At 34.5% G+C, this 20,443-nt stretch overlaps 1 protein-coding gene across 2 annotated transcripts in view; it reads right to left on the bottom strand.

Annotated features, from left to right (window-relative positions):
- Positions 1-242: 242 nt before the first annotated feature.
- LOC110462618 (HIV Tat-specific factor 1-like) overlaps positions 243-20,443 on the bottom strand; it is a 29,232-nt gene continuing 9,031 nt past the window's right edge. Inside the window, exons 6-9 of one of the 2 annotated variants that reach the window (XR_002464303.1) lie at positions 19,187-19,301; positions 2,179-2,268; positions 574-1,549; positions 243-449 (exon numbers count right to left, since the gene is read on the bottom strand). Coding sequence is in view for 1 of the 2 variants with exons in the window: in XM_021516654.1 (XP_021372329.1) it covers positions 1,088-1,549; positions 2,179-2,268; positions 19,187-19,301 (667 nt within the window). In the remaining variant the exon portion in view is untranslated. Of the gene's footprint in view, positions 1,550-2,178; positions 2,269-19,186; positions 19,302-20,443 lie in introns of both variants that reach the window. The other variant, XM_021516654.1, reaches the window with a different exon arrangement.

Genomic DNA, 20,443 nt, shown 5'->3' with positions numbered 1-20,443 from the left:
TTTGGGTATCTCCGCCGTTTTCACTCTATTTTGAATCGATTTTAAATTCAGATTTCATCTCTTATGTTAGATTGATGTACTTTCATATATTTATTTTCCGTTCACAACATCATAATTTCATTTGACTTTTCAAGAATATGACAAAAAAAACTACATAATGATATGTATATCATTTCAGAGGTGGTCGAATAAACTATTCTTTAAATAAGCAGTCATGTAGGTAGAGTTTCCATTAAACGTTGTATATTGTATGATCCAGTCTGTTTATTTCCAATTTAATCCGAGATTGTAATGCACGTACAATTAGAAACAGTCCACACAATTGATTCCATTCTTAACTAATTAACATTCTGAATATTTAATATTATTACTTTAATTCTTAATTGGTTGTCTGAATAATTCAAGCAGTTATTACAATTCTCAACATTAATTGGATACTAACAATGTACCTTATTTACGTAATTAACATTCTGAATATTTTATAGTATTACTTTAATTCAAGCAGTGTATTAACATTACTTGAATTATGGCGTTATTACAATTCTCAACATTAATTGGATACTAACAATGTACCTAATTTACGTAATTAACGTTCTGAATATTACACAAATAACTTTAAAATTTCTACGTAATTAACATTTTTGAATGTGCATAATACAACTTTGATTCTTAGGCAATTAACATTCTGAATGTTTCATAATATTGCCTCGATTTGTACGTTATCATCATTCCGTATATTTCATAACATTACTCCAATTCTTAAATACAGTGTAACATTCCGAATATCATCTAAAGTTACTATGATGCTAACCTAATTCACATTTCGAATATTACATAACATCACTTTCTTTCGTAATTACATGAAACTTCCCGAACATCTCATAACAATACTTTGATTTTGACATACAATATGTTTATATTTTAAATACTCGCGTAAATGAGTTCACTTTGAAAACATATTACTTTTTAAGTTGCGAGAACAGGCTATGTCACATGGTATCGCCCGATATAAGAATAGTTATAAAATAGAACGTCATGTGCTGCGATCGATTGATAAAAAAAAGACATTGTATATTCCTTATGTAATTTATTCTGTGATCATTGCTGAATCGCCGGTCTCTTCCTCGGAGGGCATGGTGTCTAAGGAGACGTCTTGGGAATTGCTAGACCCTTTACCATTGCTCTTGTCAATGGAACCAATGTCGTCCTGTCCTTTGTTGTTATTTGGTTGAACTTCAACATCATTTGGTTCAGATTTTGAGTCCGTTTTAGCACTCTTGTCTACGGCATCATCACTTTGAGATTTTGTAACGACACATTCACTTTCTCCCTGTGATTTCGTATTATCACTTTCCAGGAACTTTTCCCATTTAGATAATCGTTCATTCCTCTCTGCCTCGGACTCCTCGATTTCATACTTGGTTCGTCCGTCCCACTGCTGCGCAATGACTCGCCGCTTAGAGAACCATCGCTGGTGAAGGGCCGCTATACAGCCATCAGCCGAATCTGCTGCCTTAAAGTATACCATCATCACACCGTCAGGATGGTTCTGAAAACAAGGAATTCTACATACATTACATTGTTTATGACTTAAATCTTTTAAATGTTTTACCCATGTAGTATATCATAAGTTTACATTATGGCTCATATTTACCGTGAAATGCATATAAAAAATATCATTTACATCCACGAGATTGGATGCTATCACGTGAAGTATCATCGATATCTGATGTTTTCTGTTGTAGTATCATTTCAATATAAGATATTATATATAAAAAAATATGTGCACACTAGATCAAATGTTTACCTAAGTATTAGCATATGTTACGCAATCTAGATTTCCTTTGGGAGTATCATATTTATTACCAAACTCGTATTATGACAGGAAATACGCAAAAAGTGTTAATCAGAGATGGATGGATTCATTACATTTTTTTTTTCTTGAAATTCTTCAGATTGACATTAAGCAACCGAAATATACAGGCTCCAACAATATTTGATTTCACATCGATAGATTTTCATTTTGTTGAGGAAGCATCGGCTGTTCTGATGTGTCGGTATTCAACATTGATATCATCCGCGTGCGACTGATAATAAAAGTAATATTACCTATAATGACAAAAACATTTGGAATATGATTGACCGTAGATATTTACAAATACATTAATGTTCACTTACGTCGAATATTTTAACATTTTTCACCTCTCCAAATTTGCCACATTCCATCCTGACATCGTCCCTCAGATCGTTAATTAAGGTGGGGTCCTCCTGTAGGGAAAGGAAAACAACGTAAATTAAGGTATGGTGTTCCTTGGTACCTACAGAAATTACAAAAACATAGATGCCTGCCAGATCAAACGTGCATATACCAAATGGAAAACGAAGATAACCATAACATTGTCATTGTAACACACATTGTTACAAAATAGAAATAATCTCAGATTCACATCCCGTAACAAAATACAGAGATAAGTCGCCAAATAACCACAATCATTTTTATCTCACTCTCCGAAATATCTGATAATTTTTTTTAAGATATAGCCCAACACTAGAACAGATTTATTACAAAGACATACATTTACATTACAGAATATCCAGGTACCCCAAAAACTCATGTTATATACTTGTGTAGAAATTGTACTAAGTTCATAATCTTACATTTTCTAAAAATATATCCAAGAATAAATGTCATTCGATGCTACACAATAAATAGTTTTAATTTACTGACAGATGTTATTTTTTTAAGTGTCCTATGGATAGTTTTAATAGATATTCGCCAAAGTTGAGTCACATGTGATTTGATTTAAAGTACAGTACTCTAACCCTAACCCTAACCAGTCAGAAATGAAATTTACTACCTACTGTACTGCGGTACAGTTTTGTAATTTAAATTGACGACTGAGTTTTAACACTGAATGATTCTATTTTAGGACATTGTTTATTTTGTTAGTATTCTTACTGTTGGTGAACGTTTCAATTTGGATTAAGATGATTCACTAGTCTTGCAATTGATTTCGGGATTAGAAGTATTATCATGCATGCACTAGTTTGTCTACTATCATTGAAGTGATTCTAAGGATTAAATTTCAAGAAGATTATCTTCACTTAGTATTCTAGTCCCATACATTTTCTACTTCCTGTCTCAGGTTATAACTTAAAGAAAGGCCAAGACATCGATATCCAAAAATGCGATTTCTTTAAGTCTATATCAAATACCACATAGGAGGAACTCTTTGGTTGTCCACCTTCCCAATACAGTCTCAGGACGACCTCACATTTACGTTATATTTATGTTTACCAGTAAATAGCTACCATTCCCAACGCAACAGATGTACATTCCGCGTATCCCGGGAATACGGCATATATAAATAATAGTAGTATCGTAGTATGTCTGTATGGGTTATGGTGATCTGACGGAGGGGAGGCAACATTACACTTGTTATAGAGTTACTCGAGATATTCCGTGACCTTTATTATATCTGGGTGTACATATCTCTATATGATTTATATTTGTAGTCGTATGTGCCATATATCAACAGGTCTACCTAGCATAGTATTCGAAAAATCTAAAAATGTAAATATACTTAAATTTAAAACTTTCTAATCGTCCATTTTTATTATATGACAGTAGCGTTAACCGAAACTAGTTTTAAATTTAAAGGGATTCAAAACGTCGTTCATACAAATATAAATATTGAAACAGTAAAAGGGAATGACGTGTTTGATAAACTTTATTGATTTAACAGTTGCAAATCAACTTCTCTTACACTTTTATTAATCACTTTCGTTGGCCAAAATTGTAGCGAGCAAGGGGTCTTAATGTGGGAAGAAACCGGAGTACCCGGAGAAACCCCATTTGGTCGGCCAAGTGACCCAATATCTGTTCACATCCGATCGGGGAGTCGAGCCCTGGCCGTCTTTGTGAAAGGCGAGAGCGCTATCCAATGCCGCCACCCGACTACCCAATGAAGAATTAGCCGAGGTACTAGCGCGGCATTTGAAATATAACAGCAGAAAACGGTACTACTCTGCTTGTGGTTTGTTGTTCATATTTATGTGAGGAAGGATGCATTAATCATTGTCAACCCGGGTTGTATTTATGTGTACATGGGGTATAGGTATGTGCTGCTGTCGGCATGATTAGTACACCACACACATACAAGAAAAACACAAAACTGGATTATGATGATGAAGGGGACAACGACAAGAAAGGCCGCAGACATTGATAAAGATAGCTTCACGTTTCTAAATAGTAACACAAAACAGAAACATATGTAATCACCTATGGGTAATGTCGCTCAAGGTTATCACAGTATGTTCAGAGTATTGTGGTTTTCTTGGAAATTTGGTTTAAATAAACTTACTTTTAAATTTCCATCAGTTATTTATAAGCACAAAGTGTCGCTGTGTTAATACATGTAACCACATTTCACCACCTAGAAGAGACTGGCTGGAGATTATCAAAAATCATGTTTCTTTTCTTTTTCTAAATGATCTACTAATTCTACAATTCTGTCGGTGTTCGTGTATATTAACAAATGTAATACATATTTTTGCATTCCGACATATCACGTAAACCCTAATCAAATGCAACGAATTATCCATATTATACTTAATACGACTATATATAATTCGTGTGTAGTAATATTTCGCAATGGATTTTAGATAAGAAGCAGACATTACCGGAATACATATTAATGTACACAATAAAACCCAGTTTGTTTGATTCGGTTGGCGACACAACCCATCACTTAGCCTCCTGCTGCTAGCCGTTCTTCCATAAAACCAAACATCGCATACTTGTGTGGACTTGTATTCACTTACCCGTTCTATGAAGCCAATTACAATTCTATCACGGCAAATTCCTTCCCGTGAGTCTACATATCAATTTGCTAACAACCTCATGCGCATTCAGATGTGAAATGGATGCATTAATGTTTTAGGGGACACCAAAAATGCGAAAAGCTTGCGCAGCACTATGCCCCTGTTGGGATGGAAATGACAAAATTCCAGCATGCAAAATACCACGGCCATTTTGCGACATCTTTCTTACATAAATCAAATAATTGAATTACCTTCTCCCAGTATTGTGTAATTTGTTTTTTGAAATCGGACCCTTGGTAGCATTTGTCTTGGAGCAGACGACACGTGTAGCACCCCGACCTGACAGCCTCGTGCAGATGGCATGCATACCTGGGATTACAAGCGCGAGCAATAATGGTTTTTTGACGGAACCTGATCCTGCCAATTATTGTGGATATTACATCTAGCCTCTTTTCCATTCATACATAATGGCTGACTTTTAACCAATTTTCTTACAGTTTGCCCAAGGAAATATTTTCCTTGACAGCGACATATCTTTCTCGACCCGTTCTCCAACTGAATCCCTATTTTGAAGTCTGCTCCCCATGTGCAGGTTGTGTCGAAAAATCAGATTCATTTTCTGGCGGAACAGTTAATCACTTCAATTACTATTAACGTCCATTAAAGCAACATTCTTTGTATTAATAAAGATGCATAAAAAGTGTACTGTCTGTACGCATTACATGTGTTTGCGTCATGTAGATGTCGAGTTGCACCTAAACGCACCAAGTTGACTGACCTACGGATGTGCGCGTAGTGAAAGTTCGACAAAAATATTTTTATTTTTATTTTTTGAAAGATTGGAAGTGTTGTTTTTCGGGTTTTCACTTCTTACCGTTTAACATTTCATTTCCTACAAGAACACTTGCGCTAATTATTATGAGGAATAATACTCAGCAATTATGTATTATTATTATATTTCCAAACATAAATTCGTTATTTCTAATACTTTAGCCCGTATGAAGTGTTAGTAACAATATATTGTTATGTTTAGTTTCGAAGTAAATTACACAGGACATTATAAAATCTGTTTAGACGAAGGAAAGGATTTCCTATTCTACCTATAAAACAGTCGTGTTAATGCCAAACAATTGCTTTTGTCACGATGACGCGCGATAGTGTATTCTTTAGTGAACCGCATAATGTTTTGTTTTGTGTATTATATTTTTTCTTTACGCACGGTACCTGTATAACGTTTTGTTTTCTGTTTATAATTTTACTTTACGCACGGTACCTGTATAATGTTTTGTTTTCTGTTTATAATTTTACTTTACGCACGGTACCTGTATAATGTTTTGTTTTCTGTTTATATTTTTACTTTACGCACGGTTTTGTTTTATGTTTTATATTTTTACTTTACGCACGGTACCTGTATAATGTTTAATGTTTATAATTTTACTTTACGCACGGTACCTGTATAATGTTTAATGTTTATAATTTTACTTTACGCACGGTACCTGTATGATTTTTAATGTTCATAATTTTACTTTACGCACGGTACCTGTATAATGTTTAATGTTTTGTGTTTATATTTTTCATTTACGCACGGTTTTGTTTTCTGTTTATAATATTACTTTACTCACGGTACCTGTAAAATGTTTAATGTTTTCTGTTTATATTTTTCATTTACGCACGGTTTTGTTTTCTGTTTATACTATTACTTTACTCACGGTACCTGTAAAATGTTTAATGTTTTGTGTTTATATTTTTCATTTACGCACGGTTTTGTTTTCTGTTTATAATATTACTTTACTCACGGTACCTGTAAAATGTTTAATGTTTTTTGTATAATGTTTAGTGGTTTTTTTTTGTATAATGTTAATGTTTTGTGTTTATATTTTTACTTTACGCACGGTTTTGTTTTCTATTTATAATATTACTTTACTTACGGTACCTGTATAATGTTTAATGTTTTCTGTTTATATTCTTACTTTATGCACGGTACCTGTAAAATGTTTAATTCTTTTGTGTATAATTTCACTTTTCGCACGGTAACTGTATAATGTTCAAAATCTTCTGTGTATATTTTTACTTTTCGCACGGTAACTGTATAATGTTCAAAATCTTCTGTGTATATTTTTACTTTTCGCACGGTACCTGCATAATCTTTTATGTTTTCTGTTTTTTATTTTTCACTTTACGCACGGTACCTGTATAGTGTTTACGATATTTGACACTAAGGCTGGTGAGACTTAATACAGGTAAACATAGGCTTATTCATCATAGAAAACTACTTTTGTTAATATGCTTTATAACAACATTACGTGGGCATCATGTTAACATGATAAAAAAAACTAATGTAATATAAAAAATAGTATATAAACACCAATAACTATTACCTTTTATAATGAATATTTGCAGTTAAAACACATGGAATCCGTACAATTATTTCTTGCTGTCTTCATCTTGTACAAATGCTCATAAAATGACATTAAATATACTCGTGTTTATATTACAATTGCAGCGGGATCCCCGTGAAAGGCGTCCATGTGCAAGAAAGCCAACAACATATACTAGCCACAGACATCGACTTACGTTAAACGATTTAATGTCAGTTTATTTCTGTAATTAAGAAATACACATTAAACTAAATATCAAAAATAAACACATTTCATGGTGCAATTTCAAAAACATTTGCACATAGAAGTTAATTCGATACACCAAGGAATTTTCTCATTTCACCAAACTGCAACTCTGTCATGCAAATTGGACAACCTTTCCATGTCATTTTCGCGATACCGTGGTGTATCTACAATTTAATCAAAACTTCCCATAGGAATTTTTCACATATGACAACTTGCTTTGATGTGGTATGAGCCAAATTTACACAGTTACACAAGCAAAATGGTCTCCCAATGGGGTCTAGGTAATTGTTGGGATGGGCACAGTAGTCAAGCGCCCTTCATCTCCTTAATTTACATCTGAGAAAAATCTGAATGTAATAACTCCTTTTCTTGGTTTTAGGTAATTGTTATTGGGTCCCTAAAACATACCCTTATTAATATCAACGGTAGAAATCTACATATAGACAAATTATTCGGTTACAAAACTCAAACAGGACTGGTAATACGTATACAGGGGGTAATATCCTTAAGTAGGCTAATACAGCCTCGGGAATTAAATCACAACTTGGGGTTAAGTAGCGATACACAGTAAATAATCGCCTATTTAAATCTTACTTGTGATGTCTCATTATAACTAGGCTCTAATACAAGCAACCCCCACAGATCCGAGAATCCATGCTTTTTCTTTCTCTCTGCGTCATTATTAAACATCTTACTTTACCTCCACGGTACAAAATCTACCTAGAGCTTATGTGCAGTTAATAATTACATTTCGGGACAAGATATAGTGCAAACGGACTTTTTCCCACACTAAAATTAGACTTTAACTGTTCAGAACCAGCTTTGGAATGAATAATTAGTTTTTAATGTTCCCCGAAAAACAAACTATGTGCCATTCAGTGTAGTTTTCAGTAAAATGAAAATTCTTGTCCTAAACATTATTAACCATTCTCTACGTTCGTAAACATCATAGTTGATTACAAAACTATAATAGGCTTATCCTCAAAACATTTTAACAATTTACCTATTAACGAATATCAACATTAATTTAAATTACATTTCATCTTACGTCACCAGTTGTCAAAAAATAATTTTCTTTTTATCCATATAGAACCCAAAATGCTCGGAAATGTTTTTACACTTTCCAAAACAAAATGAATGCTATCGAGGAAAGGAAAACAAAAACTTCACACAACTGTATAACAAGATTAATTTACACACTTGATCACACCTATCAGAGGAATTTTGTATTAAGTAATGTATATAATACACAGCGCAAGATGACTGATATGTTTCAGTTGTTGTTTCTAATAACAAATATTTTATAATATTGGAGGTAACTGATGTAACTGTCTTGTCAGCTTGTACTACCGATTCAACTCAACTTTGAAAATTGAAAAGATAGTAATCTACTAATTAAAGTTAAAGAAAAAGAAATAACTCAAATAATAAAAATAAACATTTTCATATCAATCTTTGATAATTTGTGTCAGTTTGTCATGTTCAATGACGTTATTCTCGCCCTTTACCTTTATCGACATCATTATTGAAGTAAAAAAAGGCCGAATAATTGAGAATATCCAAAATAAATCACGTCTGCAATCTAAAAAATAATAATGATAATTGTCATATCTGGGTAAACCGCATTTCATTACAAATTAATTTCACATATGAAATAGGGCTTCTTTCACAAAATTCTTCATTCTTTAATGTAGCAAGCACTTATAAATATCTGCGCATGCATATGCATAACATATATCAATTTTCATATCAAGTCATAATTTATTTTCATATAATTTGTCTTGGAGTTTTGGCTGCTGTGATTTAAATGAAGTCGTATAAGTACAATGTATCCTGAACGTTCGAAAGCTGACAAGGTGGTCAGAGTAAAAAGTTTGTTTTATCAACATTATATTTAGTTTCACATCAACTTTATTTGTTTTAATTAATAAATAAATAAACTGTATTATCTTTGAAATATTATCCGAATCCTGTCGCTTAAATGAAAACTTGGTTACATATCCTGCGAGTATCAGCCAAACAGAATACAAACTTCAGCACTTGAATGTGAACAAGTTGGCCGCTTTTTTGTCCCTGGTGAACGTGAAACGTAATCAATACAAGAGATGTTTACTAACTAAGTGTGAAACCCTGTAAATGATATGACTGTTACTGTCCGAGAATGTGTTGTACACAGTGGAGTAGTTCGGACTGTGACAGTTTCTGTGCTATGGATTGTCTATAACCACGGTAGGGGGTCTCATTGAGGCACAACAAAGATCACGTGAAAAACACACTAACACAAAATGGCACCAAATTATTGTGGCAAAAGAAAAGTTTGTGAGATTGTAACAAACATACGTAAAAAGTATCAGCTATCAAATACAGCCATCACACCACTAACACTATTAATTCAAAATAGTAACTTACAAGTCATCACTGTGTAAACCAAACACAATAATAAACAAATACAGCCATCACACCACTAACACTATTAATTCAAAATAGTAACTTACACGTCATCACTGTGTAAACCAAACACAATAATAAACAATTTAACAATAAATCTCACTGAATAATTAAAAACGTTATTGTGGATGTTAAAATCAAATCTAGATCAATATAACCCTTGTAGTTTGAAATACGTTCCCATGCGACATGGTAACAAAGTGGTATATTTAGTGATATGGTAACGAAGTGGTATATTTTGTGACATGGCAATTAAGTGGTATCTTAGGTGATATGATAACGAAGTGGTTTATTTAGTTGCATGGTAATTAACGAAGTGGTATATTAAGTGGCATGGTAACGAAGTGGTATATTTAGTGGCATGGTAATGAAGTGGTATATTTAGTGATATGGTAACGAAGTGGTATATTTAGCGGCATGGTAACGAAGTGGTATATTTAGTGGCATGGTAACGAAGTGGTATATCTAATGGCATGGTAACGAAGTGGTATATTTAATGGCATGGTAACGAAGTGGTATATTTAGTGGCATGGTAACGAAGAGGTATATTTAGTGGCATGGTAACGAAGTGGTATATTTAGTGGCATGGTAACGAAGTGGTATATCTAATGGCATGGTAACGAAGTGGTATATTTAGTGGCATGGTAACGAAATGGTATATTTAGTGGCATGGTAACGAAGTGGTATATTTAGTGGCATGGTAACGAAGTGGTATATCTAATGGCATGGTAACGAAATGGTATATTTAGTGGCATGGTAACGAAGAGGTATATTTAGTGACATGGTAACGAAGTGGTATATTTAGGCACTAGTAACATAAGAAAGCCTTATAGCTACACCAAACACGTGTTTTCTGTTAATCTCACATACCACAAAACAGATACTCGTCATTATTATTACAATGGGAAGTGAAAGTGAGTTCACATACACTCACCAGTACTATTACAATGGGAAGTGAAAGAGAGTTTACGAAGTCTACATACGATGGCGACAGGTATTGCTCGAATTTACCTCAATGTCAGACAATGCCCGCGTCCACTGTCGTCTTGTAGTTGAAGACAAATACCAACTTTTTTCGACATTTTCAGGTGGTGGCGTAACACATTACTATTACGTGTTATTACAATCCACACAAAGTTTAACAACACTTTACAGGTGTAACATTAATTAACAGGTGCGACGTCCTTGACCAGATGCTAAACCTCGATCAACCAGAAATAGTCCCGTAACAATCCGAACCGTTCCCGTCATGAATACAACAACCTTCACAACAGGTTCAAACTGACACCTCCTAGTTACCATTACACACACGATACATATTTAACAACAAGATACATCTTTAGCGCCTAAAGTCCCGAAAACAGATATATAGAATAAGGTGTGTCATCATTTGATAATACCTAGAATTCACCAAATCAGAAATCTGGTATATTTTATTTTATATATATAGAGAGAGAGACATTGTGCCGATGAGAGGAACATTTTTGCTTACACGTGTATGTTCAAACAAATCGAGACACTATATAAAAGTGCAATAAAAAAACTGATGAAGTTCGTCGTCAAAGACACCAAAACAAAACGTGAAGTGTTCATACAAGAGCACATCATACGCCCACAATACCTTGGGGGTAAATGAGAAACACATATCACTGGCGATGAAATGATGCTGAGTTAATGGCATTGTTAATTATTCCGATATTTAACTTAAAAAGTTTCAACAAAACAAATTTAGTCGAATTCCAGAGAATATTTAGGTATTGTGCCGTTAAGTGCAGTGTCACACTTCGAACCCTTCCGATATATTATTGTGACAAAATTATCAAACTATGAAAACGCTGCATTTAATTATTCTTATCAAACAAGATTTGGGAAAGAACTGATACTAGTTATGTAAGCAGACGGACAGTGATAGTATAATATCTTCAAGTTGTGACGGGCATATAAAAACATTCCTTGCTGACAGGCTTCTGATCAGAGAACTTGTATTGTTAAAAAGAAGTCCCGCTTATAGTATACTGGGAAAAGAAATTGATATTCAATGAGTACCATTACCAATCGGTAAAGCTTCCCTTCTAGATGTCTATCAATTTAAGAAAAACTAAATGGCATGCCAAGGATATACATGAACATGTGTACAGATTTTAAATTATTTCTTTGAAAAGAAAAACAATTAATAATACCAGACATAGTTGAACTAATTATCAGTTTAACACCTTCAAGTCGGAAATCCACTAAATCTGTTGGATATCAGATACATATATATTGATCAGTGCAGTTCAACAATCCTACACTAACAGAGTTCGGTCAACACTAACAATCTCTCTTCTTAATTAGAGCCAACCATAGTTCATACATACATCTATACCTATTTTGGTGTGGACAATATTTCACTTAAACAGTTTTGTTTCACTGATTTCCAATATGATGTATATTTTGTCATTTTATCTAAGTATTTTCAAAAAAGAAAGTACAAATATAATAATGATGTTCTCCCTCCATTGTGTCCCGTGAGATGGTGTATGCTGTGGGAGGTAGGTAACCTGATCAACACAGCAATAGACAAGTTTAGGGTGTATTCATGTCGAGATGTTTCCCCTTAGAAGTTAACCAGGTACTTGACAAGGTTAATTTGTCACCGCTAGCGCTGCTGATGAGGGACCACTTGACACAAGTAGCCTCCCCTGGTAAATAAATACCATGCTGTTTAGGAAGGTGCAGTTGATATGGGAAAATGCAGATCTACAATGTCATTGGACAGTATCAAAATCATTTTGCATTCTTAGAATGTTTCTTTTTTAAAACGGCTGCTGCTCTAGCTTTATCTATTGTTTTACTAACATTCATAAAGCAGCGTTATTTTAAGAGCATACAATTACACCCAGACTGCTTGTTTTCAGTAGAAGTTCAAATTTAGTGTGTACGTTAAACGTGCATTTATATTGTGGCGTTCAAGTAATTATTTGGTTTGATTTACATGTTTGTTCAAACTACGTCCGACTGAAACTTAGATAGCCGGACACTTACTTAACGCTGTGTACATTACGTTATAGTTAGTTAAGTGGACATTGCTTTTGTATATGGTCGACCACATGTTCCCTGTATTTTCCTTTGATAATAAGAATTTTCAGAATAACCGTCACTTACTTTTATCCTCTGAAAAAAGATAACAACAGTATTGAAAATCATGATATAACAGATTCATTAACAATAAACTACTACAGATGTTCTTCCCAAGAAGTTTCAATTCACGTTTAGGAAACTCCATAGTCTTTATTATGACTTGATGTCCACATATTAGATATCTTTGTTGATCACAGTAGTAGACTTATATATATATATATCATGAATGTGCCGGTGATAAATTTAATGTATTACCTTTGTATCAACTATTTTCATCAGACACTATTTTAAGAGAAACGAAAGAAGACCAACTAATCAAAATATCAAAACCACGTCTCAACAGGCCACAGTAAAATTGTACGCTAAATTGTACACCAATCTTGTGTACTTCGTGAGGTCACGTTACTATTGTAGTGTGATGACATGTAATTGTGACGTCACGACGTTGTCCTTTTGAATAAACCTGAAGAGGCCTGTGAAGGGTGAAAGCAGCTATTTTTTTATATATGTCTTAGGTCGCTGCATAATACTGTACATAATTTCTTAGGTTTGAGGACTACAACATGACGGGTGTCACGTGTGTATTATTCGCTTACACTTCCGGTACACCCGGTTTCGTCTCTACATTTATGTGTGGAGGACCATGTTTCCTTTGTTCTGGTGTCTCTATTGTTTTTGTTGTTTTCTTTTTTGTAAATTTTTCATTCGAATTTTTTGCTGGCATATTGACGTTGCCATATATTTGTGTTCTTTTTCACTTTTGATAAAGTGTTTGATAAAGAACAAGTCTATTTTAACGTAGATCAGCTAGGCGAGTTGATACACTGCGTGACCTTATGTTCACTGCGTATTAAATGTGACATCGAACGTGGTAAATGGCAGGGGGGATGTATTGGGATACACAACTAGGGTAATACCTGCCAACAACAGGTCTGACAAAAGTGAGACTGAGGACATACCTGGCATTGTTTCTGCATTGCTGTATGTGTACACAGTCCACATCGGAATATCACAGGTCCATTAAGTGTGCAGTGGCTCCAACTGTCATACAACTGGCTTAATGACCGAACAGTATCAATATCACTTAAGTATGTACTCTTCTGAGGTTTCAATCACGTTCAAGTCTCGTTTTGATCCGGTGTAACGGGTTTTTGTAATATTTAATAAATCATGATCAAGTTTATTAGCAAACACGCATCTGAAAAATATGTCAAAAAAGCTAGATGCCTGTTGTTTGTAGAACCTTTTTTCCAAGAATTAAAAAATAGGGGGTAGAGGTAACTTAAATCGGCTTTCTGAGTTAAAAGAATAAGATTAAGAATTTTTACTTCCATCATTTAAAAGAAAATAATATTTTCATCAATTCTATAAACATTCATACATATCTGATAACACACTTGGGAGAACGAAGTCAAAACCCAAAAAATCACCTAAATTCTCATGTTGTGTTAAATTGGTATCTTTGACCGATCATAGCACAAAAACGAACACACGGACATACCGTTTTTTTGGCCTTTTTTAATATGCCATAAACTCCTTTTCCAAAAATCCATATATGAACAAAAGTTTAATACAGGATTTTTTTGACTTCTCGGAGGTGTACATCCTTAATGATCACGATAATAAACTTCAACAAATCCTTGTCAATGTTCTGATCTTCTTTATACGTCATTTTTATATAGGCGGTGAAGTGTTGCATATGCTTTAGTATACCAAGCAAAACACACTGATACCGGCATATTTAATGAGATGAGTAAGTGATTATGTGGTGGCCTGTACCAAGGAAATACAACCGTAACCTAAAGGTAGGTCAAGCCAAACAGATTACACCTACTAACAGACAAGTATTCTTGAATCACTGGTTAGCTGTTGTTATTTGTGTTTTTCCAGCAGGAGAGTATTCCCAAATCATTGTTGGTAGTATGTCTGCCTTATGACCACCAAGCAGTAGGTTCAATTCCTGCCTGACTTTGAGGAAACTATTTTTTCTTGTTGTTCAACTTCACTCACCTTGAGTTGAGTATAGTATGGCCTGCACTAGTTAATATGGTTTCTCTCCTGTAGTATTCAACTGGTGTTACACTAAAAATCAACTGTTCGAAATGAGGACCTATATCAAGCAGTTTCCCTATACTCCAGTAAATACACATCCTAGTAAATCAGTCATGATCTCATTGACTTTGAAAGTCTGTCTTGATCTCATTGACTTTGTAAGTCTGTCTTGATCTCATTGACTTAATAAGTCTGTCTTGATCTCATTGACTTTGTAAGTCTTTCTTGATTTCATTGACTTTGTAAGTCTGTCATGATCTCATTGACTTTGTAAGTCTGTCTTGATCTCATTGACTTTGTAAGTCTGTCTTGGTCTCATTGACATTGTAGGTCTGTCTTGATCTCATTGACTTTGTAAGTCTGTGATGATCTCATGCACTATGCAAGGCTGTCTTGATCTCATTGACTTTGTAAGTCTGTCATGATCTCATTGACTTTGTAAGTCTGTCTTGATCTCATTGACTTTGTAAGTCTGTCTTGATGTCATTGACTTTGTAAGTCTGTCTTGATCTCATTGACTGTGTAAGTCTGTCATGATCTCATTGACTTTTTAAGTCTGTCTTGATTTCATTGACTTTGCAAGTCTGTCATGATCTCATAATAAGGAATAATAATATACAACATTTGATATAGCGCCCTATCTAGCTAACATAAGCCACTCTGAAGCGCTTTACAGTACATAGATATATAATTGTATACAGTCAATACAATTAGCATATATATTAATCAATACAATATTGAGGATTTCGCAGGAGCTGCCTTATCAGGAGCTGCCTTATCAGGCGCTAACTACTAGTCCTATGCCACCTGGCTAATATCTCCCTATGTGTGTATGCCTGCTTGTGTGCTGGAGATGTATTGTGTTCTGTTTGTAGTGGGACTGTGCTTCCAACGGTATCATTTATAGTGCCACCTCACTTGAATGCTACAGCACAGATACCGCAACACCCACCCCAGACCATTTTATACTCCACCTGGGTTGTTGGAGCTGACAATAGATATTGTGTATAGATATGATCTCATGGACTATGCAAGTCTATCATGTTCTTGTCGACTTTGTCACTGTAAATATTTCAAGCAGATTCATTTGCTAAGTATCCAAGACAAATGAAAAGGACGATGGGTGCCCACCCCCCAGTTGTTACTAATTGTTTTTTGAGGAGGTCCCTTGCATTCCTTATGGAATCCATCTCTCTCCTTTAAGCCATATAGATGGACATATCGAAGATTACAGAATTTCTACATTTTACCAACCTTTCAGATGACATATCTCATGGACTATGCAAGTCTGTCTTGATCTCATTGACTTTGTAAGTCTGTCATGATTTCATTGACTTTGTAAGTCTGTCTTGATCTCATTGACATTGTAAGTCTGTCTTGATGTCATTGACTTTGTAAGTCTGTCTTGATCTCATTGACTTTGTAAGTCTGTCATAATCTCATTGACTTTGTAATTACCACAATACCCAAGAGGAAAACCTACATGGCTACCTAGTCAATAGTTGAAACACTCAACGCTACAGATGGAAACTACCCAACACTGTATACAGTATATTAAATTACCACACTGTACTGAACACAATTTGAGGTCTACCTGCCCAATTGCTAAACTACAATTATGCTGCCGATGGTTTGGGGATTTCTAATATCATTACCAAGATTCATCAACTCATGACAAGACTATTGTTCGCACAATACATTCGAACAGAAGAACAGCATTACCCGTAAAAGAAGTTTCAGCAGATGTGAACCTCACAGACTAATGTTTATAAACCTTGAGAATGTATTCGACACTTTGTAGTATGAACGTCACACAACATACTGTTGCCAGCCTCAGAACACAACTTGCACATACTATACTGAGGAACATAGCAATGAGCTTCGTTTTAAGCCACATTTTCCTGGAATTAAGATACTGGATAACACACCTAACCGAGATATTCAAGTAAGAAATCTAATATATATATAATTGTGTAGAGATACGATGTTCGCTAACCACAATACAGCATGCTAACATCACTACCCATAATTCCTTATAGGAATTTATATACACTAACTTAACTTAACGCATTCCAGAGAGGGTGTTTACATGCTAACATCACTACCCATAATTCCTTATAGGAATTTATATACACTAACTTAACTTAACGCATTCCAGAGAGGGTGTTTACATGCTAACATCACTACCCATAATTCCTTATAGGAATTTATATACACTAACTTCACTTAACACATTCCAGATAGGGTGTTTACATGATAACATGATAACCATACTTGTCATCAAAATGTCACACATAAACGCTTACTGGTTGTGATACATAATATTTCTACAATTCACTACCCACAATTTCAGAGAGGGATTTATACATGCTAACTACAACTTCCTTCCACAGCAGAAATGTAGAAAAGTTAAATTTTGTCTGTATAAAAAACAAAATGAAGCCAATTTTCGTTGAGAGACACTCATTTTTGTCAATGTTGTGAGCTTTTGAGTGTGAAAAATGAACTCAAATTTAAAAGGGCTTAAATTTTCATTAGTTCCTATTTTATTTTCATTATATGCAATGATGACTACCCGAGAGTGATAAGTTAGATGAAATAATGTTTCCAAAGACATCTTTTTCTTTTGTGTATGTAACAACAGATCACAACAGAGAAACCACTTCAATTGCATAGATCCCTGAGTCATACATACCTTGCATAAAGAAATGGTCACCATTGAAGCATATTAATCAAAATCTATTATTTTTGCTTACTGGCAACCAAGTGAGTAGAAAATATTAACTGCAGTACTACATTTATACTCAGTAAACTGAAAATTTCATAAAATATCGCCCTTCCCCCCACCCCCCAGACAGTTTTTAAATTTATATTTTTCCATAATCCTTTATCAAATCCTAATTGGTTATATAAAGGCGATCAGAAACTTGCATGGTTTGAAATATTACACCATCAATGGAGAAAAACTGCAATATTTCTGTCATTTTTTTAATAGAGTGAATATTCTGGTAAGGAAAATCCAGGCTTTTTCGCCAGCTATTTTGGGAAAGGGCCCTTGAGCAGAAACTATGAAAATATCATCCACATTTGGCAAAAAATGGGAAATATCATAAGTGTTCTCACAAGTTTGAAAAAAAATAAAATTTGCAATGAGATTAGCAAAAAGTTTCCTGACGCTGCTTCTTACAGTAAAATGTACAGCAATAAAAAAAAAACATAAATTTCCAGTGTTTTTTTTTAACTCATTTCAAATTTTCTTTACTTATGTATTTTAAATGCTCCTTCATGGACGGTAATACTTTGAATGCTGCACACATAACAACTGGAAACTTGTATAAACATGCTTTTTAATTCAATTGGGAAAATAAAGACTGAAATTGGGAAAATTCAGGGTCATTTTCACTTGGGGGATGGGTCCCTGTACAGGACTCTATAAACACCTGGCAAAACCCCTGAAATCCCATAATTTCAATCCAACCTTATTTCTGTAAAACCCAATGAAGAATACATGTATCAAATAATTGTTCGAAGGGAGATAACCAGTATTAGACCTACTAATGTTAGTAAACTTATGTCAAAGGGGAAACAACTCACTAACACACAGCACACAACCATCAACCATATTATCGCCCATGGAATATTTCACTAATATTTTCCTCCTTAATCAAACAAATATTTCTGTAATTTTTCAATTTTAATATTGACTTATGATATCAATAGAAATGATTTTTGAAAATATATTCTCCTCATATATGTACACTGTATATTTCAGTTACTTTGGTTCCAGCATTTTATACAATATTACTCATTCCTACATCCCATATCACATTATTAAGTATCTCTCATCAAGACTTACTTCATGATTCAAGTATCTTATATCANTCTCTGGATCCGCCACTGCTTATGATATCAATAGAAATGATTTTTGAAAATATATTCTCCTCATATATGTACACTGTATATTTCAGTTACTTTGGTTCCAGCATTTTATACAATATTACTCATTCCTACATCCCATATCACATTATTAAGTATCTCTCATCAAGACTTACTTCATGATTCAAGTATCTTATATCAATACTTACCTCAGAGTTCCAGCATCCTCAATATATACTTACTTCAAATTCATTGGGATCAAACATGTTCTTTAAGACCACAACTTTCTCATTCTTCTGTCGTGCAGCACCAGCAACTTCCCCCAATTCCTTCTTCTCTGGTCTCCAGTCAAACAATCTATTAAATAAAACACATGGGCAAATGACATACATAATCAAACAGACCTTAAACAAGAGTACTACGCAGGGAAACAATACATACCTATTAGATACCAAAGTGACATACCTGGACTACAAAGGGGACCAACACACACTTGTTCCATACCAAAGTGATATACAGTTGTGTGACCGCACAACGCACCAAAAATAGTGTGCGCACACCGTGCATACATCGTTCACACACCGTCCGCACATCGTCCACACATGGTGTGCACAACTGTGCGATTTAACAATTGTTCGCCCCGTTGTGCGCTTCTCTCCGCACAACTGTGCGATTGGGTACAATTTGTAGATCACTATTAATTAATGAAAAAAATATGTATGCAATAATGAAAACTGTATGTATTATTGTAATATCTCATCATAGTAATGAAGATTATGTACAGTTGTACAATGCGTGTAACACAGCATTACAGTGACCGTTAGACTGTCAAGAATGGGTTTCGCGCCAAGGTAACAGAATATGTAATTAACAATTTGATGAGTTACCGGGGTTTGACCTGGCCTGTACCTGACACATAGAGCTGATATGCGATACCGTATGACCGTAATGAAAACACAGCTGGACATTTAGTATTTGTTATTTGCATTCGGCTTGCCTATAGCTCCCCTTCACCTGTGTTTTCACACCCCTGGCCCTACCCGAAGAAATAAGTAAGCACCCCGGGCGGGGGAAAACTACCATCCAGGTACATGTAGACGGCTAGTGGCTATATATGTTAACCTGTATACGAGACTGTGTTGTGATTTCACAGGTGTCGATTAAGGTCGTTTAAAAATTACCAAAAACACAATTTCTAAATTTAAGAAAGTATAGATATAAAGATAAGTTTATAGGTGTAGGTAGAATATAGAAACATACGTAAAAATCAAGGTTTATATGTTTAAACACGAAACCGTATATATTGTTAAGGCATTCCTCAATTTACACCAACCACGATTGTTATCACACAACGTTCGTCCATCGTGCACACAAATGTGCGCAAGATTTGATCGCCCACATTTTTATCGTTCGCACATCGTGCACACATCGTTCACACACCGTGCACACATCGTGCGCACACCGCACATCGTGTAACGTTGTGCGATCCCACAACTGTA

This window comes from Mizuhopecten yessoensis, unplaced genomic scaffold, assembly GCF_002113885.1.
Source record: "Mizuhopecten yessoensis strain PY_sf001 unplaced genomic scaffold, ASM211388v2 scaffold10813, whole genome shotgun sequence".
NCBI lineage: Eukaryota > Metazoa > Mollusca > Bivalvia > Pectinida > Pectinidae > Mizuhopecten > Mizuhopecten yessoensis.
This window is presented reverse-complemented; position numbering and strand designations above follow the sequence as displayed.